The sequence below is a fragment of the Pristis pectinata genome, chromosome 40 (genome assembly GCF_009764475.1).
Source record: "Pristis pectinata isolate sPriPec2 chromosome 40, sPriPec2.1.pri, whole genome shotgun sequence".
In the NCBI taxonomy this organism is placed as follows: domain Eukaryota; kingdom Metazoa; phylum Chordata; class Chondrichthyes; order Rhinopristiformes; family Pristidae; genus Pristis; species Pristis pectinata.
The window spans coordinates 556,397-578,786 of NC_067443.1; the positions used below are offsets into that span (position 1 = coordinate 556,397).

General features: G+C 50.7%; 1 protein-coding gene across 1 annotated transcript in view; it reads left to right on the forward strand.

The window, feature by feature from the left end:
* LOC127587385 (mucin-5AC-like) overlaps positions 1-22,390 on the forward strand; it is a 279,133-nt gene that overhangs the window by 155,782 nt on the left and 100,961 nt on the right. Inside the window, exons 11-16 of the mRNA XM_052045684.1 lie at positions 10,852-10,947; positions 13,476-13,571; positions 14,237-14,332; positions 18,921-19,016; positions 21,542-21,625; positions 22,235-22,330. Coding sequence (XP_051901644.1) covers positions 10,852-10,947; positions 13,476-13,571; positions 14,237-14,332; positions 18,921-19,016; positions 21,542-21,625; positions 22,235-22,330 — 564 coding nt within the window. The remainder of the gene's footprint in view (positions 1-10,851; positions 10,948-13,475; positions 13,572-14,236; positions 14,333-18,920; positions 19,017-21,541; positions 21,626-22,234; positions 22,331-22,390) is intronic.

Sequence of the window (22,390 nt, forward strand, 5' to 3'; positions counted from 1 at the left end):
GGGACAGAGCACTCTCCTGACCCCCAGCTCCCAGACTAAGCCATCCACTCCTCTCCTCCCCCACCCCCCTCCCGAAACCTGAGATGGAACAGGATGTTTGGTCTTTCCCTCTTTCCATTCCCTTAGAGGGAAAATGTATTTTTGGATGTGAAAGGAAACCAGGTGAAACACCCATGGTCATGGGGAGAACGTGCAACTTCTTCACAGGTATCATCAGAAGTCAGGATTGAACCCAGGTCACTGGAGCTCTGAGACACCAGTTCTGCTGTCCAAGGTCCAAAGGAGATTCTCTGAGGATACCTGGGATGAGAGGATTGTCCTATCAGCAGAAACTAAACAGTTTGACTCTGTATCCTTGGAGTTCAGAGGCATGAGGTGACATTATTCAAACATGTAAGGCCCAAACAGGACATGGTAGGGCAAATGTTGAGATGTTTCACTCTTCCAAGGGTCTCACACAAAGGACATAGTTACAAAAGAAGGGGGGCTGTTATTTAAAACTGAGGTTTATAGATATATCTTAGATGGTGGTGAATCTCTGGAGTTTGTTTCTCCCCAGGGTGGCGGAAGCTAGATCATTATTTAGACTTTGAAGTGGAAATAGATAAATATTTGAAGATTGAGGAATTGAGATTTATGGGGAACTGGCACAGAAGTTTAGATGCCAGCATGAATTATTTATGATCAGCTTGAGGAGCCCATGACTTGCTTCTGATTCCTTGTGTTCTTGTACTGTCTGTGACAGTGTGACGCTTGAGTTAGGTTGTGGGATGGCAGATTTCCTCCTTTAGGGGCATCACAAAACCAAAGATTTTCACAAATCTCCATGAGGAGAAGGGTTGCTTTGGGGAGGGGTGGTGCTGGAGGGATAGGGGAGAGAATCACAGGGATTGGAGAGTGGTGAAGAGATAACAAAATTGATTGATGGGACAGTTTTTTGATGTTGTCTACATGGACTTCAGTAATGCCCTTCACAAGGTCCCGCAGAGGAAAGTGGTCCAAAAGCTTAAAGCCCATGGGATTGAAGGCAAATTAGATCAAAAATTGGATTGTTATTAGGAGGTAGAGTGTGTTGGCAGAGGGGCATTTTGTGATTGGAAGCCTGTGACCAGTGGTATAGCACAGGGATTAGTACTAGGACTCATATTGTTTGTTACATGCATGAATGATTTGGATGTCAATTTAGGAGGAATGACCAGTAAGCTCAGAGATAATGCAAAAATTGCTGGAGTTTTTGATAATTGGAATGGTAGTCTTAAGTGATGGGGCAATATTGATGTGTTGAGAAGCTGGGCAGAGCAATGGCATTTGGAATGTAATCCTGAGGTGTGCGTTGATGCATTTTGAGGTCTAATGATGCCGAGGTCAGTACTTTGACAATTTTGACAAACAGAGTGACCTTCAGGTACAAGTTGAAGTATTCCCAACAGTGGCAGCGCCAGTAGATAAGATAGTTAAGGAGGCATAAGAAGGATACTTGCCTTCGTTAGCCAGGGCATTGAATTTAAGAGCAGGGGAGTTATGGTCCAACTTCACAGTACATTGTTGAGCCACAACAGGAGTATTGTGCACAATTCTAGTCGCTGTGGGAAAGGCGTGAGATGGTTTAGAGGAGATTCATTGGGATGTTGCCTGGGATGGACCGACTCTTTGGGTTTGCTATTGGTTTATTATTGTAACGTACTGAGATACAGTGAAAAACTTTGTTTTGTAAGCCATCCACACAGATCATTTCAAAAGATAAGTACTTTGAGGTATTACAAGGGAGAAGCAGGTTTGTTTTTATTGGAGCAGAAGAAGCAGAGGAGATTTGACGGAGCTATACAAATTTAGAGGTATGCAGATGGGGTAGTTTGGAGGAAAATGTTTCCCTGCTGGAGATCTGTTAAACCTGTGGGTGATGTGATAAGTTTGGAGGACATCTGCAGAAGGTATTCCATCTTCATCCAGAGGAGCTGCCTGAGGGGCTGGTGAAGACAGACTCTCACAACGTATCTAGATGAACACCTGAATCACTGTGGCATAGAATGCTCTGGGCCAAGTGCTAGAATGGGATCAGTATAACGGTCAGTGTGGTGAGATACGCGGAAGGGCCCATTTCTGTGCTGTATGACCCTATGGCTGAGCTGGGCCCTCCTCCCCAGGACCATGCTGTTAATTTCTCTGCTCGTGATTGTGCTGCACTCCAATCACATCCTTTCCAGTGCTTAGAACTATCCCATCAGATTTCCATACTTACTTCTCTCATGTCCATTGACACCCCACTGATCCTTCTGCCATACACAAGCGCGCGCGCGCCCACACACACACACACACCCACACACACACACACACACACACACACACACACACACACACACACTTTTCACAGCAGCCAATTAACCAACTAGCACATCACTGGGATGTTGGAGGAAACCTCAGCATCTGGGAAACCCAAATGGGCACAAGCTGAACATGCAAATGTCACATAGGCAGCAGAGCAGTGTCGCTCACAGCTCCCCATGTGGTGTCCATTCAGAGAATGACATTGTTGAATTGCTGCCAGGTGCTGGGAATTTTGACTGAAATCCTGGAGTTTCTGATACGTACAAAATTTTCTTATGTCACCCTCTGCTTTCTACCATCAAGCCAACTGTGTACCCAATTGGCAAGCCCTCCCTGGATCCCATACATACTAGCTTTCCACAGCAGCCTACTGTGCAGATCCTTATCGAAGGCCTTACTGAAGTCTATATCAGCTACATCTACCACCCTGGCCTCCTCAACCTTCTTGGTTACTTCTTCAAAAGACTCAATGAAATTCATGAGACATGATCTCCCACACACAAAGCCATGCTGACCATCCCCGATCAACCGCTGTCATAGAGCAGCACAGCATGGAAATGGGCCCTTCGGTCCAACTCATCGATGCTGTCCACAGTGCCCACCAAGTCAGTCCTATTTGCCTGTGTTTGGCCAATGTGCCCCTCAACCCCAACCTATCCATGTACCCCTAAATTGTCTTTCCAAATGCACGTAAATAATTTCCCTCAGAATCCTCTCCAGTAACTTACCCACCACAGATGTTAGGCTGACTTGTCCATTGCTCCCAGGATTTTCTTTGCAGCCTTTCTTAAATAAAGGCACAACATTAGCCACCCTCCAGTCAAGTACCTCATCAGTCACTAATGATGATGCATCTTTCTCAGCCAGGGCTCCCACAATTTCATCTCTGGCTTCCCAGTGTGCTAAGATGTACCTGATCAGACCACGAGATTTATCTATCTTCATGTGTTCTCTCCTCTGCTGTAATGTGGAGGATCCACAAGACAACCCCGTCAACGTTTCCAAATCTTCATGTCTTTCTCTGTGATAAAAGCAGAGAGAAACCCTCACTGAGAACCTCACCCACCTCCTGCGGCTTCACACATACATGTCAACTTTGGTCTTTGAGGGGCCTTATTCTCTCCCAAGTTACTCATTTTCCATTAATATACATTTAAAATATCTTTGTATTCTCCTTGATCTTCTCTGCCAAAGCTATCTCATGCCCCCATTTTGCCCTTTTGATTTCCTCCTTGATTATACTCCTGCAGCCCCTCTACACCTCCAGGGATTCATGATCCCAGTTGCCTGCACCTGACCCATGTCTCCTTTTTTCCTGACCAGGGCCTCAATATCCCTCAGCATGCAGATTTCCCTACTCCTGCCAGCCTTGTCCTTCACTCTAAAAGGAACATGCAGACCTTGAAATCTTGCCATCTCATTTTTAAAAGCCTCCTACTTGCCGGAAGTTCTTTTGCCCACAGACAATGTACGCCAATCAACTTTTACCACCTCAGTTTGGAACTTTAACTTGTAGACCAGATCTGTCCCTTTCTATAACTAATTTAAAACTAATAGAACTAGTGTCACTGGTCCCAAAGTGCTCTCCTACAGACAGCTCAGTCACTGGACCTGCCTGATTTCCCCAAGAGGTTGTCAAGCTTTGCCCACTCCCTGGTCGGGCCTTCTATGTATTGCTTGAGGAAACTTGCCTGAACGCACCTTGCAAATTCCACCCCATCTGAGCCCTTAGCACTATGGCAGTCCCAATCTATATTATGAAAGTTAAAATCCCCTGCTGTGAGAACCCTAATATTCTTGCAACTACCTGCAATATCGCTGCATATTTGTTCCTCTTAATTCCCATTGACTATCAGGAGGCCTATAGTACATTCCCAACAAGGTGATCATCCCCTTCTTATCTCTCAGCTCCACACACAAAACCTCACTGGATGATCCCTCAGTAATGTTATCTCGGACTAGTGCTGTGATGTTCTCCTTAATCAGAAATGCAACTCCCCCTTTATCTCCTCCACCTCTATCCACCTTAGGCACCGGTACCCTGGAACATTTAGCTGCCAGTCCTGTCCCTTTCTTAGCAATATTTCTATAATCCCTATAATATCCCAGTCCCATGTAGCCATCCAAGCCCTCAATTCATCTGCCTTACCCGTCAGCCTCTTGCATCGAAATAAATACAATTTATTCCAACTGTCTTTCCTTGCTCCTGCCATGCTGTTGCCTGTCTTGTCCACCGAACTGACTGTTGTTGAATTCTGTATCAATTTCCAGCCTCCCATCCGCCTCACTGCTGCCTTGGATCCCACCCCCTTCATCTAGTTTAAACCCTCCCTGGTAGCAGTAACAAATCTGCCCAGCAGGATGTTGGTCCCTTTCCAGTTCAGGTACAATCCATCCCACTTGTACAGACCACCTCTGTCCCAGAAGAGATCCCAATGGTCCAAAATTCTGAATCGCTGCCCCCTGCACTAACTCTTCAGCCATGCATTCATCTGCCATGTGCTCCTATTCTTACCTTCACCAGCACATGGCACTGGGAGTAATCCTGAGGTTACTACCCTCAAGGTCCTGTATTTTAGCCTCTTTCCTAATTCCCTAATATTCAATCTGCTGATGTCATCTGTTCATCTACCCATGTCGTTTGTGCCAATGTGCACAATGACTTCTGGCTGCTCAACTTCCCCTTGATACTGTTCTGCAGACACTCTGAGACAGCCTGGATCCTGGCACTAAGGAGGTAACACACCACCCTGGAGACTCTTTTGCAGCCACAGAATCTCCTTTCTGCCCCCCCTTAACTATTGAGTCTCCCAGCACTAAAGTCCTGTCTGACTGCACCCTTCCCTGCTGAGCCTGAGCCAGTCCTGGTGCCACAGACCTCTCTGCTGTTGTATCCTCCTGAGCCATCATCTCCCCAAACAGTATCAAAACAGTACACTTGTTTTTGAGGGGAATGGTCACAGAGGAACCCTGCACTGCCTGTCTAACTCCTCTACCTTTCCTGGTGTTAGGATCAATGCTGTCCATCTCCAAGGTAGTGGAGTGACACGGAGGTACTGAGGAAAGTGGAAGAAGGGCAGTCAGGGGATTGTAATGACTCGGCGAGTGGGCTGCACTTGGCGACTTGAGAACATATTGATATTGGAGAGTATATTAGGCTGGTGTTAGGTCAGTTCTGACAAATGGTCTTTGACCTGAAATATGAACGCAGATCCTCTTCCCACAGATGAGGGCCGACCTGCTGTGTATTTCCTGCATTTTCTGTTTTAGTTTCAGATTTCTAGCATTTACAGTTGTGCTTTTAATATAAGTCAATCTCTTCAGTTTAATTCTGTCCCAAAGGATGGTCAGTTGTTTGCGTTCTGACACCCTCCATGTGTCCCTTCATATTACAGATCCACCATCTGTCCTAACTCAGAACCATGCCAAAACTGGATCTGCACCAATGAGAGATTTGTGCATTGTCCTGGACCCACGTACAGGTTCAGGTATCAGTTGTAGGGATTGTTTGATACAGACTCTTCTCCAAAGACACCACCCAGGAGATTCAACCCGAATCAAAGAATGGGTGACAGTGACCGAGGGGAAGTGTGTGGGAGTGACTGAGGGGAGAAGTGTGTGGGAGCGGCCCAGGAGAGAGGTGTGTGGGAGCGACCGAGGGGAGGGGTGTGGGAGCGACCGAGGGGAGGGGTGTGTGTGGGAGCAACCGAGGGGAGGGGTGTGGGAGCGACTGAGGGGAGAGGTGTGTGGGAGTGAATGAGGGGAAGTGTCTCGGAGTGTCTGAGGGGAGGCGAGTGGGAGTGACTGAGGGGAGGGGTGGGGGAGTGATGGGATGGAGTGTGGGAGCGACCGAGGGGAGGGTGTGTTGGAGTTAAATGAGGGGAGGGGTGTGGGAGCGACAAGGGGATGGTGCGTGTGGGAGCAACCGAGGGGAGGGTGTGAGTGTGGGAGCGACCGAGGAGAGGGGTGTGGGAGCGACCGAGGGGTGGGGTGTGTGTGTGGGAGTGACCGCGGGGTGGGGTGTGGCAGTGACTGAGGGGGGTTGTGGGAGATACCGAGGAGAGGAGTGTGGGAGCGACTGAGGAGAAGGTGTGTGGGAACGACCACGGGGAGGGTGCGTGTGTGGGCGCAACCGAGGGGAGGGTGAGTGCGTGGGACTGACCGAGGGGGCATTGCGTGTGTGGGACTGATCAAGGGGAGGGTGCATGTGTGGGACTGATCGAGGGGAGGGTGCATGTGTGGGAGTGACCAAGGGGAGGGTGTGTGTGGGTGCGACCGAGGGGAGTATTTGTGTGGGAGCGACCGAGGGGAATGTGTGTGTGGGAGCGGCCGAGGGGTGGGGTGTGTATGTGGGAGCGACCGAGGGGAGGGGTGTGTGTGTGGGAGCGGCCGAGGGGTGGGGCGTGTGTGTGGGAGCGGCCGAGGGGTGGAGCGTGTATGTGGGAGCGACCGAGGGGAGGGTGTGAGTGTGGGAGCAACCAAGGAGAGGGGTGTGGGAGCAACCGAGGGGAGTGTGTGTGTGGGAGCGACCTAGGGGAGAGGTGTGGGAGTGACCGAGGGGAGGGGAGGGGAGGGGTGTGGATCGACCGAGGAGAGGGTGTGTGTGGGAGTGACCGACGGGAGGGTGTGTGTTTGAGCGACCGAGGGGAGGGTGTGAGTGTGGGAGTGACCGAGGAGAGGGGTGTGGGAGCGACCGAGGGGAGGGTGTGTGTTTGAGCGACCAAGGGGAAGGTGTGTTTGTGGGAGTGGCCGAGGGGAGGGTGTGTGTTTGAGCGACCGAGGGGAGGGTGTGTTTGTGGGAGTGACCGAGGGGAGGGTGTGTGTGTATGGGAGTGAGCGAGGGGAGTGTTTGTGTGGGAGCGACCGATGGGAGGGGTGTGGGAGCGACCGAGTGGAGGGTGTGTTTTTGAGCGACCAAGGAGGGGGGTTGTGGGAGTGACCAAGGTGAATGTGTGCGTGCGATCGACTGAGGGAAGGGGGTGTGTAGGGGCCACCGAGAGGAGTGCGGGTGTGCGAACGACCGAGGGGAGGGCGGGTGTGGAGGCGACTGGACAAGTGTGCTGTGTTACCGACCGAGAGGTGTGGGTGTGGGAGTGGGATCGGTCGAGAGCAGGGTGTGTGCGAGCCACAGAGGGGAGGGTGTGTGTGGGAGTGGGCGAGGATAGGGTATGTATGTGAGCGACTGAGGGGATTGGGTGTGATAGCAACCGAGGGGAGGGTTATGTGGGAACGATCGAGTGCAGGGTGTGTGGGAGTGACCAAAGGGAGGGTGTGTAGGATCAGTCGAGGGGAGGGTGTGTGGGAGCGACCGAGTGGAGGGTGTTTCAGAGCGATTGAGGCGATTGGGTTGTGGTAGTGACCGTGGAGAAAGGCTGTGGTTGTGACCGAGGTGGGGTGGGGGGGGGGGGTGTGTGAGCTGGATGGACTCACCAGAAGTGGAGGATGTGGAATGGAGATACGGTGTGAGGGTTGTAGTGCTGTAAAACCTGATGGGGTTAGCTGTGATGGCCCTTTCTTGGTCAATGAAAGGTTGGTTTTGTCAATTCTCTGCAGTCTCGTCCCATCACAACAAGCTGGCTGATTGTTTCCTCTCCAACACCTACCATATGTCCCTGCTTTGTCACAGATTCAGGGTCTGCACCAACTTGGGTACAGAAGGGTAGAGCCCATGAACAGGTCGAGAATTTGTGCACAACCTTATCATCAGCTACAAGCTTGGGTGTCGGTTGAAGGGGTTGTTGAAACAGTCTTACCTAAATCTCCATCCCAATATTTAACCAGGCTAAGGGGTGTGTGGTGGAGTGACTGAGGGGAGTGAATGCAGAGTGTAGAAATTAGAGAGAGATGGAGGATTGTGGAGAGGGATTTGTGTGATTCTGGAACGTTGGGAGGAGTTATTCAGTGTGAGTGATGGGCACTAATGAGAGAGGAAATGAGAGACTGTGGAGTGAGGCATGGAATATATCCGATGACTGTGTCTAGTTTGTGTTGCAAGGTTAGACACCGATTGTGTACGAGTGTCATCCTGGGCGGGTGCCTACTCTTCTCTGAAGCCGTTCCATTCTGAGAACTTGTTCAATATGTTTTCAGTCTTTTAAAGTTCCCCACCCACCAGATATTTCCCCTTCTTTGAGATCAACTGTCAGGCACAACTCTGAAACCCCAGAGAACAACTGGTGAACCTGGTCTGGGTTTGGCCACCAGCCCTGCAGGGTCTGAAAGCTCAGGTATCAGTGGTGAGGTTCATTGAAGGGAATCTCTGCTCCACACGTTTAGTGCCTGAAATTCATAAGGGCCAAGACTAAGGGCAGTATAATATAATGACAGAGGGTTGGGAGGGAGAGCTGGTGAAGGGAACTTGGATGATTTTTTTTCTGTAGACCCAACCATCCATTACCAGAATTCCGGTCCAAGCTAAATGACCCATATGTACCACCCTCCTGTGTCTCTGTTCCTGTATTCCAAACATGCAGCCTTCCACCAGGGAACATCCCAAAAGATTAACAACCGGAGAGCCAACCCAGGAACCATCCTCTGTCCCAGCAGGTGATAGGTCCTCAGGTACCAAGCCATGTGTATGAGGGTCCATTCTCCCTCTGTGTTAGGCAGCTGTCAATCACTGCTTCACCTGCTGGATGCGCAGTGCAGTGGGGTGTGAGTGACAGAGACAGTTGTTCCCTCCATCCCCCCAAGATCAACTTCAGCAGTGACCGAGAGCACTCAGAGGATTGTGCACATACCCACGATGGACAATGGGCCATTCTCTGAGGTTGCTTCATGGGGATGGAGGCCACACCTGGTGTTTGCTGGCAAAGAGATTTCAGTGGTCATTGGGGATGTTTGAATCAGCTTCAGTAAAGTTCACAGTCGACCAGAGGGAGCATGATGGGTTGTTCACTAAGTACAGCAGCCGGGCTCGACCAAGAGAACCAGGGTTATGAAGGACAATTGGGTAAATGGTGCAGAGATCAATAAACCTGGGCTTTTGGCGATGGGTGGAAGATCGTGGGCTCAATGAGTGGGCTAAGTTGGACCTGGATGGTCAAGGTTTTGGAGGACTAGAGGGTCCAGCCACAAATAGAGAGGTGGGTGGGTATTGGGCACTTGAGGGTTTGTGATGTTGTAGGGCACAATGTCAGGGCAGCAGGCAGTGTTTGAGAGGTTGGGGCATTCGAGGGCATTGTAGGATTTGGGCATCAGAGAATGTTAGATGTTTGAAGCAATGTTGGGTTTCTGTGGAAAGTTTGTGTTGTGGTGTGATAAATAGAGTCAGGGAATGGGGTTGGTATTGATGGGCTGTGTGGGTTGTACTGTGGGTGCTGGAGGGAGTGGGTGGAGTGACTGAGCAGAGGGGCTGGAGTAACAGAGGGATGGGGTCACGGACTGAAGAGGAGGATTGACTGGAGATGGGAAAATGACTGCATAGAAAGGGATGGATTGCAGCGGGGAGAACGGGTGAACTCGGGAGGCGAAGGGTGATGGGGAGAGGGAGGGGGAGAAAGAGGGGAGGAGGGATGGGAGTGTGGGATGGAGGGAATTGGAAAGAGGATGAAGTGATGTGAACTAATGAAGGGGGTTAATTGAAGAGGAGGGTGGTGCAGTGACGGGAAGGGTGTGGGTTGACTGAGTGGAATGGGTTGGCAGGGAAGAGGGGGACAGAGCGATTGTAGAGAGGGTGGAACTGAGGAAAGGCACGTCCTGGGTGAGGGGACAGAAGTAGAGCTACTGAGGAGTGATTGTGGTGAATGAGAGGAGAGGGATGGAGTGAGTGATGGGAGGGATGGACGGAATATATCAGCTGGCATGACCAAGGAGAGAGGGAGAATTATGGTCAGGGGATTGAGTAACTGAGGAAGGAAGGATGGACAATAAGGAAAGAGGGTTGGTCACAGGTGAGTGGGAAGGATCGAGTGAGGGAGGAGGTGTGGATTACCTGGGAGAAGTGTGTTGTGCATGTGGTTGGAGGTTTGTGGTGCTCAACACTGGTACATCACTGATGGCAGTAATGATCCCACCCGTTCCCTCCATCCCAAGCAGCTGTTCATAAGTTTATATTTCCCCCTGTTTCCCACCCACCCAGATCCACAGGAAGTGGTTCTTTCCTGGACCATTCTCTCATGTTTAGTTCCACCCTGGCCAGCCATTGGAACACTTACTTGTTTTGCCTTTCCAATCGACTGCCATTCTCTTGATGCACATCAACAGTCGGACACAACTCAACTACCCAAGGGAGCAATGTCTGGAGAAGCTGGTTTGGGTTTGACCACCACCCCAGCAGGGTCTGCAAGCTCAAGTGGGAGCGGTGGGGATCATTGAAGGGAACGTTGCTCCCCACATTGTCCCTGAAATTCACCCCAAACCCGACTGAGTTCAGTGACATGGACTAGTGGATGTCTGTGGAGGAGCAATGGAAGTCTATGGAGAGACACTGAATGATTCTGGTTTCTCCACTCACCCAGTCCTCGATTCACCAAACAGTCCTGTTTCAGTGTCTGCACTCGCCCGTGTCTCTGTTCCTTATTCCAGACACCCAGATATCCACAAGGGAACAACCTAAAGGATCATCCACTGGAGAGCCAACCCAGGAACCGTCCTCTGTCCCAGCAGGGGAGACATCCTCAGGTACCAAGTCTTGTGTCAGTGGGGTTAGTTAACAAGTCTGTGGGCCAGAAGGTGTCATGAACGGATTCACTTGTTCGATGTGTGTTTCAGCGGGATGTGAATGTTGGAAATAGTTCTACCCCCACTGCCAAAGTCAGAAATATCTGAGGCCTCTGGAAAGGGTGGTGAACCTTTCTGGAATCACCTGTCTTGGTGGGAGGATGCTCCAGGAGATCGTGTGGAGATGAGTCAGCGATAGTGCAGGAGGACTGGGTCCTGGTGCTGGGTGGTTGAGGAAATGAAAGAGGCCGGTCGGGGGGTTTGGAGTGACCTTCAGGCAGGATATATAAAATGTAAGTGAAATTATATGGGGTATGGATCGGGTAATCTGTAGGAAACATCTCAACTTAACAGAGGTGAATGAAACCTGAGGACATAGACTTAGGCTCAGGGGTAAGGGATTTAGTGGGGATCTGAGGGGGTGGTCACCTTTTGCACCCAGGAGTGTGACTACCTGGCATACACTGCCGGAGAGAGTGGTGGAAGCAGAGTCACTGACAGCAATTGTAGGTGTCGAGATGAGTAGTTGAAAGGCCGAAGGATAGAAGATCTGGGCTGTGCTGGGAGAGGGGATTAACACCGGTTCCCGCTGCTCGGCATGGACATCCTGGTCCAAATAACCTGTGTCCATGCAGGATGACTCTGTGACTAAGGATTGGGGTTTGGAGCAGGGAACAGGGTGGAGTCTTCACTGAAGACCAGAACCAGAGCTGGAACTGCAGCAGGACATAAGCGCAGATCAGTAAACCGTCCTGTGATCAGAAAACATGGGCTTCAGCAGATCAATGGACCCGACCCACTGGGGGAGGGAGATTGTGGCCCCAGTGCACAGGAGAGTTAGGAGGGCTCTGTACGTTGCACGTTGAGGCTTGTCTGGGGGACAAGGCACTGGTGGAGTGTGAAGCTGCAAGAAGTCTGGGCACCAGAGGTCACTTGGAAGGTCTTGATATCGGACAGAATGTTGAAGGATTAGGGCCTTGGAATAGACTGGGTGTTAGTGACATCTGAGTGCACACAGGCTCATGTATGAGATAGCAGTGAGAAGAAGGGTGCCCCCCACCCCCCCACAAAAACAAACAAACACACACACACACACACACACACACACACATCTCTATTCCAGACCCAGACATTCAGACACTCTCCGAAGGCAACAGCACAAAGTATCAGCAACTGGAGAGCTCACGCAGGAACCGTCCTCTGTCGCAATGGGAGACACATCCTCACGTACCAAGTCTTGAGTGTGTGATGTTTCAATCAATCTCACTCATGCTGTGACATCGAACTTCTCGCCGACTGATTCACCTTCTGGGCGTGCAATGCAGCAGGGAGGTGAATGACGGTGTTGGTTGTTCATCTCTCCCCTCTGTGCCTAACTTCAGCAGCGTCTGAGACCCCTTGATGGGGCAGTGCCAGTCTCGACTGTGGACAATCAGCACCTTGGTCTGAGGCTCATTCATGGGACTGGATGAGATTGGTTGGCAGCCAGAGCAGGAGAACAGAGGCCTGGGGTTTGGTAACTGAGGGAATTTGAGTGGTCACTGGGTATGTCTCAGTCATCTTCAGGAATGAATGTGATCTGAGTGAGGGAGTGGACGGGAGTCTTCACTGATGCTGACAGCCAGGGTTGAAAACCAGCTGCACGGTTATGAACGTCAATTTGTTCACTGGCATGGAGATCAGGAAATGTGGGCTTCAGAGGGTCACTTGTTGAGCCTGGGCTGATCGAATGGGAGGAGTTGGAATGGGCTGGCTGAGGGATAGGAGACTGGTCATCGAGTGGGGAGGCGGGGATGCCTCATGGGTTGAGGCAGAGAGGGAGTGGTGGGAACACACTGGTCATTGAACTGTGGGAATATTGGAGGGTATGTGGAGGTTATTCACTGGGAGGTGCGTTGTATCAGGGAGTGTATCAAGTGTTGGGGTATGAGAGGGTGTTGTAGGATTGGGGCATCAGAGAATGGTGAAGGTATGAAGCAATGTTGGGTGTTTGTGGAAAGCTTGTGTCGTAGAGCAATGACGGGTCAGGAATTGAGGTTGGTTTTGGTGGGCTGTGAGGGTGGGGGCACTGTGGGTGTTGGAGAGGGTGAGGGAGAATGATGAGTGGAGGGGGAGGGTGTAACTGGGAGAGTGATGGATTGACTGAGGTCAGAGAGGAAGACGGATGGAGATCAGAGGGAAGAATGACTCAGGGAATGAATGAGGAAGGAGAGATGGGAACTGTGACAGGATGGAGGGGAGAGGTTGCTGGAGAGAAAGGACAGACACAGTCACAATAGTGGGGATCATTGAAGTAACACTGATCCTTATGTTCAGTCATTGAAGCCGAACCTGGCTGTGACAGAGCTTTGGAAGGGAGAGTTATTGAAGGGAGAGACGTGATGTTGGTTTCTCCCCAGACCCAGCCCTCTCTTCCCCAAATTCCTGTCCCAGCCTGATGACCTGCTTTGCTGCCTCCAATTTCCCATGTCTCTGTTCCTTTATTCCAGACCCAGCAACTTCCTCAGGGGAACCATCCAGAGAATCATCCAATGAAGAATCCATACAGGAGCCATCTTCTATCCAAACAGGAGACACGTCGTCAGGTACCAAGACTTATGTCAATGGGGTCATTCAGCAAGGCTGTGGCCTCGAAGCTCCTGTGAGCTGATTCACTTGTAGATGTGCATTTCAGCAGGAGGTGATAGATGGAATCAGTTCTACCCCCCGCTGCCAATTTCAGAAGCGCCTGAGACCTCTGGGTAGGGTGGGTGCACTTGCCCGGAATGGTCAGCCTTGGACGGAGTCTGGTGTAGTTCAGGGTATGGATGTGGGTCAGTGGACAGAGCAGGAGGACTGAGATCTGGGGTTTGGTGGTCGAGGAAAGGAAAGTGGCCGGTGAGTGGGTTTGCAGTTACCAAAAGGCAAGATATACAGGACTGGATTATAAAGTAATGAGGGGGACTGATCGGGTTGACTGCAGGAAACATGTCCTGTTATCCGAAGTGAATAAAGCTGGAGGACGTCAATTCAGGGTAAGGGTTAAGTAATTTAGAAGAGATTCCAGTAAGATGTCTGCACACCAGAGGACGCTTGGAGGGTCCAGGTATCAGGGAGCATGTTGGAGTGTCAGGGCCTTGGAGTACACTGGAGGTTATGAAGAACGGAGTGCACGCAGGTTCTGGGCATCAGAGGGCTCTTGCATATCCCAGTGATATCAGAGTGGAAGAAGGATTGGATGCACTCCCGTGCCTCTGTTCCTTTATTCCAGACCTGAAGACTTCCCCAAGGGAACAGCCGAGAGGATCACCAACTGGAGAGCCCACCCAGGAACCGTCCTCTGTCCCACTGAGGGAGACATCCTCAGGTACCAAGTCTTGTGTCTGTGAGGTATATTTAATCTCTCTCACTCTCGTGGACTGATTGCCTGCTGGACATGCCGTGCAGTAGTGGGGTGAATGACAGTGTCAGTTGTTTCTCTTGCAGCTCCATTCCAAACTTCAGCACCATCTGAGATATCTTGAGGGGGTGGTGTCCATTTCCACGGTGGACAATTAGCACCTTGGTCTGAGGCTGGTTCATGGGGCCGGTTGAGATAGCTTGGTAGCCAGAATATGAAGAGTGAGACCTGAGGTTTAGTGGTTGAGGGAATTTAAGTAGTTCCTGGAAACGTTTCACTTGCCTTCAGGAACTCTCAGGATCTGGGTGAGGGAGCAGCTGGGAGTCTTCACTGAGGATGACAGCCGGGGTTGACAACCAGCAGCAGGGTTCTGAATGCCAATGCAGTCAGTAGCATAGAGATCAGTAAATGTGGTCTTCAGGGGATCACTGGCTGAGTTTGGGCTGATCAAATGAAGGGTGATGTGATGAGGTGGCTGAGGGATGGCAGACTAGTCATCATGCAGGCAGAAGACTGGAGGGTTAAGGCCCAGGTGGAGAGGTGGGAACATGCTGGACACTTGGACAGTGGGAATATTGGAGGGTATGTGGAGGTTCGTGACATGTGGGGTATAGAGTATTGCGGTGATTTGCAGATTTTGAAGTGTTGGGTCATTGGATTGCATTGTCGGACTTCAGCAGTGGAGAATGAACCATAGAACACTACGGCACAAAAAACAGGCCATTTGGTCCTTCCAGTCTGTACCGAAACGGTATTCTGCTCGTCCCCTTTACCTGCACCCAGTTCATAACCCTCCAGACCTCTCACGTCGATGCACCTATCCAATTTATTCTTAAGAGTGAGCCCACATTTACTACATCAGATGGCAGCCCGCTCCACACTCCTACCACTCTCTGAATGAATAAGTTCCCCCTAATGCTCCCCCATAAACTTTTCCCCTTTCACCCTAAAGCCATGTCCTCTAGTACTTATCTCCCCTAATCTAGGTGGAAAGAGCCTACTCGCATTAACTCTGTCGATACCCCTGATAATTTTGTCAACCTCTATCAAATCTCCCCTCATTCTTCTGCGCTCCAAGGAATAAAGTCCTAACCTGTTCAATCTTGCCTTGTAACTGAACTCCTGAAGACCCGGCAACATTCTAGTGAATCTCCTCTGCACTCTTTCAATCTTACTGATATCCTTCCTATAGTTAGGTGACCAGAACTGCACACAATACTCCAAATGTGGCCTCACCAATATCTCATACAACCTCACTATAACATCCCAACTCCTACACTCAATACTTTGATTTATGAATGCCAGAATACCGAAAGCCTCTTTACAACCCTGTCTACCTGCGACGCCACCCTCAGGGATTTATGTATCTGAACTCACAGATCCCTTTGTTCCTCCGCACTCTTCAGTGCCCCACCACTTACTGTGTAAGTCCTACCTTGATTTGTCCTTCCAAAATGCAACACCTCACACTTGTCTGCATTAAATTCCATCTGCCAATTTCTGGTGGAGGTTTGAAGCAGTGTTGTCGTGGAATGATGAAGAGGGTCAGGAATTCGGGTTGCACTGGTGACTTGTGACGGTTGAGGCTCTGTGAGTGTTGGAGAGAGGAGGTTGGGTATCCAGGAGAGGGATGGACTGACAGGGTTACAGTGAAGAAGAACTGGTAAATCCAGAGTGGAGGAATGAGATGGGAACCCTGATGGGATGGAGGGGAGAGGTTTCAGGAAAGAATGAAGTGAATGGAGAGGAAAGATGGAGGGATGGTGTGACCCAGCTGAAGCAAGGCTGATGTACTGAGTGAGCAGCAAATGTCTGAGGAGAAAGTGTGGCAGCGAGTGAGGGGAGATGGATGGAGTCACTAACCAGAGAAAGATGGAGTGAATGCAGAGAGTTGGAAGTGATTATGGAAAGAGGAGAATTGAGGAGAGAGATTTCAATGCCCCAGGAAGGAGGGATGGATGGTAAGGAGCGAGGGCTGGGAGCTGAGGTGAGAGAGGAGGGTTGACTGAAGAGGGAGGTGTGAACGGCATTGGAGGATTGTGTGTTTGGTGTTGGAGGTGTGACCTTTCTGACACTGGTTTATCATGATGTTACCTCCCATCTCTCCAGTGTCTTCCCTCTTTTCCATCTACCTCACTGCTGTAACAGATCTACACTTGGACACAACACGGTAACTGCGGGGAGCGACAACTGGTGAACCTGGTCTGGGTTTGACCACCACCGCAGCAGGGTCTGAAAGCTCAGGTATCAGTGGAGGGGTTCATTGAAGCAAATGCTGCTCACACGTTTAGTGCCTGAAATTCATCAGGGCGAAGACTGAGGGGCATGTAATAGGATGACAGAGGGTTGGGAGGGAGAGCTGGTGAACGGAGCTTGGATGATATTTTCACCATAGACCCAACCATCCATTGTCAGAACTCCTGTCCAAGCCCAACGACCCATTTGTTCCACCCTCCTGTGTCTCTGTTCCTGCATTCCAGACACGGAGAATCCCACCAGAGAGCATCCCAAAGGATCATCAACCAGAGAGGCACACAGGAATCATCTTCTGTCCCAGCAGTAGATACATCCTCAGGTACCAAGCCGTTTGTTTGAGGGTCCATTCTCCCTCTGTGTCAGGCAGCTGTCAATCACTGCTTCACCTGCTGGATGTGCAGTGCAGTGGGACGTGAGTGACAGTGACAGTTTTCCCTCCATTCCCCCCAAGACCAACTTCATCAGTGACCGAGACCACACAGAGGATTGTGCACGTACCCATGATGGAGAATGTGCCATGCTCTGAGGGTGCTTCATGGGGATCGAGGCCACAACTGGTGTTTGCCAGCAAAGAGATTTGAGTGGTCACTGGGGATGTTTGAATCAGCTTCAGTAAAGTTCACAGTCGAGCAGAGGGAGCATGATGGGTTCTTCACTAAGTACAGCAGCCGGGCTCGACCAAGAGAACCAGGGTTATGAAGGACAATTGGGTAAATGGTGCAGAGATCAATAGACCTGGGCTTTTGGAGATGGGTGGAAGATCGTGGGCTCAATGAATGAGCTAAGTTGGACCTGGATGGTCAAGGTTTTGGAGGACTAGAGGGTCCAGCCACAAATAGAGAGGTGGGTGGATATTGGGCACTTGAAGGTTTGTGATGTTGGAGGGTACAATGTCAGGGCAGCAGGCAGTGTTTGAGAGGTTGGGGCATTCGAGGGCATTGTAGGATTTGGTCACCAGAGAATGTTAGATGTTTGAAGCAATGTTGGGTTTCTGTGGAACGTTTGTGTTGTGGAGTTATAAATAGAGTCAGGGAATGGGGTTGGTATTGGTGGGCTGTGTGGGTTGTACTGTGGGTGTTGGAGAGAGTGGGTGGAGTGACTGAGCAGATAGAGGTGCAGTAACAGAGGGATGGGGTCACGTGTAGAAGAGGAAGGTTGACTGGAGATGGGAAAATGACTGCATAGAAAGGTATGGATTGCAGCGGGGAGAACGTGAACTTGGGAGCTGAAGGGTGATAGGGGAGAGGGAGGGCGAGAAAGAGGAGAGGAGGGATGGGAGTGTGGGATGGAGGGAATTGGAAAGAGGATGAAGTGATGTGAACTAATGAAGGGGGTTAATTGAAGAGGAGGGTGGTGCAGTGACGGGAAGGGTGTGGGTTGACTGAGTGGAATGGGTTGGCAGGGAAGAGGGGGACAGAGCGATTGTAGAGAGGGTGGAACTGAGCAAAGGCATGTCCTGGGTGAGGAGACAGAAGTAGAGCTACTGAGGAGTGATTGTGGTGAATGAAAGGAGAGGGATGGAGTGACTGATGGGAGGGATGGACGGAATATATCAGCTGGCATGACCAAGGAGAGAGGGAGAATTATGGTCAGGGGATTGAGTGACTGAGGAGGGAAGGATGGACAATAAGGAAAGAGGGTTGGTCACAGGTGAGTGGGAAGGATCGAGTGAGGGAGGAGGTGTGGATTACCTGGGAGAAGTGCGTTGTGCATGTGGTTGGAGGTTTGTGGTGCTCAACACTGGTACATCACTGATGGCAGTAATGATCCCACCCGTTCCCTCCATCCCAAGCTGCTGTTCATAAGTTTGTATTTCCCCCGTTCCCCACCCACCCAGATCCACAGGAAGTGGTGCCTTCCAGGACGACTCTCTCAGGTTTAGTTTCACCCTGGCCAACCGTTGGAGCTTTTATTTCTTTAGACTTTCCAATCCACTGCCATTCTCTTAATGCACATCAACAGTCACACACAATTCAACTACCCAAGGCAGCAATGTCTGGAGAAGTTGCTTTGGATTTGCGCACCACCCCAGCAGGGCCTGCAAGCTGAGGGTGGAGCATTGGGGATCATTGAGGGGCTCGTTTCTCCGCACATCATCCCTGAAATTCACCCCAACCATGATTGAGGGCAGTGACTTGGCGTAGTGGATGTATCTGGAGGAGCAATGGAAGTCTCAGGCGAAGAACTGTATGATTCTGGTTTCTATGCTCAGCCTGTCCTCTATTCACCACGTTCCTGTCCAATCCTCATGTCCTGTTTCAGTGTCTACATTCGCCCGTGTCTCTGTTCATTATTCTAGACCCCCAGACATCCACAAGGGAACAACCCAAAGGATCATCCACTAGAGAGCCAACCCAGGAACCGTCCTCTGTCCCAGCAGGGGAGACATCCTCAGGTACCAAGTCTTGCGTCAGTGGGGTCATTTAACAAGTCTGTGGGCCAGAAGGTGTCATGAACGGATCCACTTGTTCGATGTGTGTTTCAGCGGAAGTGAATATTGGAAATAGTTCTTCCCCCACTGCCAACTTCAGAAGCAGCTTGAGGCCTCTGGAAAGGGTGGTGAGCTTTTCCGGAATCACCTGTCTTGGATGGAGGATGGTCCAGGAGATTGTGTGGAGATGGGTCAGCGGATAGTGCAGGAGGGTTTGGGACCTTGTGTGTGGTGGTTGAGGAAATGAAAGAGGCCAGTGAGTGGGTTTGGAGTGACCTTCAGACAGGATATATAAGATGTGTATAAAATTATGACGAGAATGGATCGGGTAAACTGTAGGAAACATCTCAACTTAACGGAGAAAAATGAAACCAGAGGAGGTAGATTTGGGCTCAGGGGTAAGGGATTTCGTGGGGATCTGAGGGTGTGGGCACCTTTTGCAGCCAGTGAGTGGTGACTACCTGGCATACACTGCCGGAGAGAGTGGTGGAAGCAGAGTCACTGACATCATTTGTAAGTGTTGAGACGAGCAGTTGAAAGGCCTGAGGATAGAAGATCTGGGCTGTGCTGGGAGAGGGGATTGACAATGGTTCCCGCTGGTCGGCATGGACATCCTGGTCCAAATAACCTGTGTTCATGCAGGATGACTCTGTGACTAAGGATTGGGTCAGGGAACAGGGTGGAGTCTTCACTGAAGACCAGATCCAGAGCTGGAACTGCAGCAGGACATGAGCGCAGATCAGTAAGCCGTCCTGTGATCAGAAAACATACGCTTCAGCAGATCAACGGACCCAACCCACTGGGGAAGGGTGATTGTGGCCCCAGTGCACAGGAGAGTTAGGAAGGCTCTGTATGTTACACAATGAGGCTTGTCTGGGGGTCAAGGCACTGGTGGAGTGTGGAGCTATAAGAAGTCTGGGCACCAGAGATCACTTGGAAGATCTCGATATCGGATAGCATGTTGAAGGATCAGGTATACACTGGGGGTTAGTGACATCTGAGTGCACACAGGCTCAGTGTATAAGACAGCAGTGACGAAATGGGTTTCCCACACACAATCACATCTCTATTCCAGACCCAGACACTTCCCAAAGTCAAAAGCCTAAAGGATGAGCAACTGGAGAGCTCAGCCAGGAACTGTCCTCTGTCCCAGCGGGAGACACATCCTCACGTACCAAGTCTTGAGTGTGTGATGTTTCAGTCAATCTCTCTCATGCTGTGATATAGAACTTCCCGCAGACTGATTCATCTTCTGGGTGTGCAATGCAGCAGGGAGGTGAATGATGGCATTGGTTCTTTGTCTCTCCCCTCTGTGCTTAACTTCAGCAGCGTCTGAGATCCCTTGAAGGGGCATTGCCATTCTCCACGGTGGACAAGCAGCACCGTGTTCTGAGGCTCATTCTTGGGACTGGATGAGATTGGTTGGCAGCCAGAGCAGGAGAACTGAGGCCTGGGGTTTGGTAACTGAGGGAATTTGAGTGGTCACTGGGGTTGTTTCAGTCACCTTCAGGAATGCATGGGATCTGGGTCTGGGAGCGGACGGGTGTCTTCACTGATGCTGACAGCCAGGGTTGACAACCAGCTACAAGGTGATGAACATCAAATTGTTCACTTGCATGGAGATCAGGAAATGTGGGCTTCAGGGGGATCACTGGCTGAGCCTGGGATGATCAAATGGGAGGAGTTGGGATGGGGTGGCTGAGCGATAGGAGACTGGTCATCGTGTGGGGGGAGGCAGGGATACCTGGCAGTTTGCTGCACAGAAGGAGTTGTGGGAACACACTGGACACTTGGACTGTGGGAATATTAGAGGGTGTGTGGAGGTTATTTACATTGGGAGGTGTGGGGTATCAGGGAGTGTATCAAGTGTTGGGGTATGAGAGGGTGTTGTAGGATTTGGGCATCAGAGAATGGTGAAGGTATGAAGCAATGTTGGGTGTTTGTGGAAAGCTTGTGTCGTGGAGCGATGACTGGGGTCAGGAATTGAGGTTGGCTTTGGTGGGCTGTGAGGGTGGGGGCACTGTGGGTGTTGGAGAGGGTGAGGGAGAATGGTGAGTGGAGGGAGAGGGTGTAACTGGGAGAGTGATGGACTGACTGAGGTCAGAGAGGAGGACGGATGGAGATCAGAGGGAAGAATGACTCAGGGAATGAATGAGGAAGGAGAGATGGGAACTGTGACAGGATGGAGGGGAGAGGTTGCTGGAGAGAAAGGACAGACACAGTCCCCGATTGACCACGAACCCACCAGAGTCTGCAAGCTCCGGGTTCAGTAGTGGGGATCATTGAAGGGAAAATAGATCCCTATGTTCAGTCATTGAAGCTGAACCTGGCTGTGACTGATGGGAGTGATCTGGAGGGACAGAGCTTCGGAAGGGAGAGTTATTGAAGGGAGACACATGACCCAGCCCTCTCTTCCCCAAACTCCTGTCCCAGCCTGATGACCTGCTTTGCTGCTTCCAATCTCCGATGTCTCTGTTCATTTATTCCAGGCCCAGACACTTCCACAAGCGAACCATCCGGAGAAGCATCCACACAGGAGCCATCTTCTGTCCCAGCAGGAGACACGTCGTCAGGTACCAAGACTTATGTCAGTGGTGTTCTTCAGCAAGGCAGTGGACACCAAGCTCCTGTGAGCTGATTCACTTGTAGATGTGCGTTTCAGCAGGACGTGGTAGATGGAGTCAGTTCTACCCCCCGCTGCCAATTACTTTCCTGGAATGGTCAGCCTTGGACGGAGGCTGCTGTAATTCAGGGTGTGGAGATGGGTCAGTGGACAGAGCAGGAGGACTGAGATCTGCGGTTTGGTGCTCGAGTAAAGGAAAGTGGCCCATGGGTGGGATTAGAGTGACCTTCAGGCAGGATATACAAGACTGCACTACAAATTTATGAGGGGTACTGATCAGGTTGACTGCAGGAAACATGTCCTGTTATCAGACGTGAATAAATCTAGAGGAATTCAATTCAGGGTAAGGATTAAGATATTTAGAAGGGATCCCAGCAAGATGTCTGCACACCAGAGGACACTTCGAGGGTCCAGGTATCAGGGAGCATGTTGGAGTGTCAGGGCCTTGGATTATACTTGCACGCAGGCTCTGGGCATCAGAGGGCCCTTCGATATCCCAGTGATATCAGAGTGCAAGGAGGGTTGGATGCACTCGCATGCCTCTGTTCCTTTATTCCAGAGCTGAAGACTTCACCAAGGGAACAGCAGAGTGGATCACCAACTGGAGAGCCCACGCAGGAACCATTCTCTGTCCCACTGATGGAGACATCCTCAGGTAGCATGTCTTGTGTCTGTGAGGTTTATTTAATCTCTCTCACTCTCGTGGACCGATTGC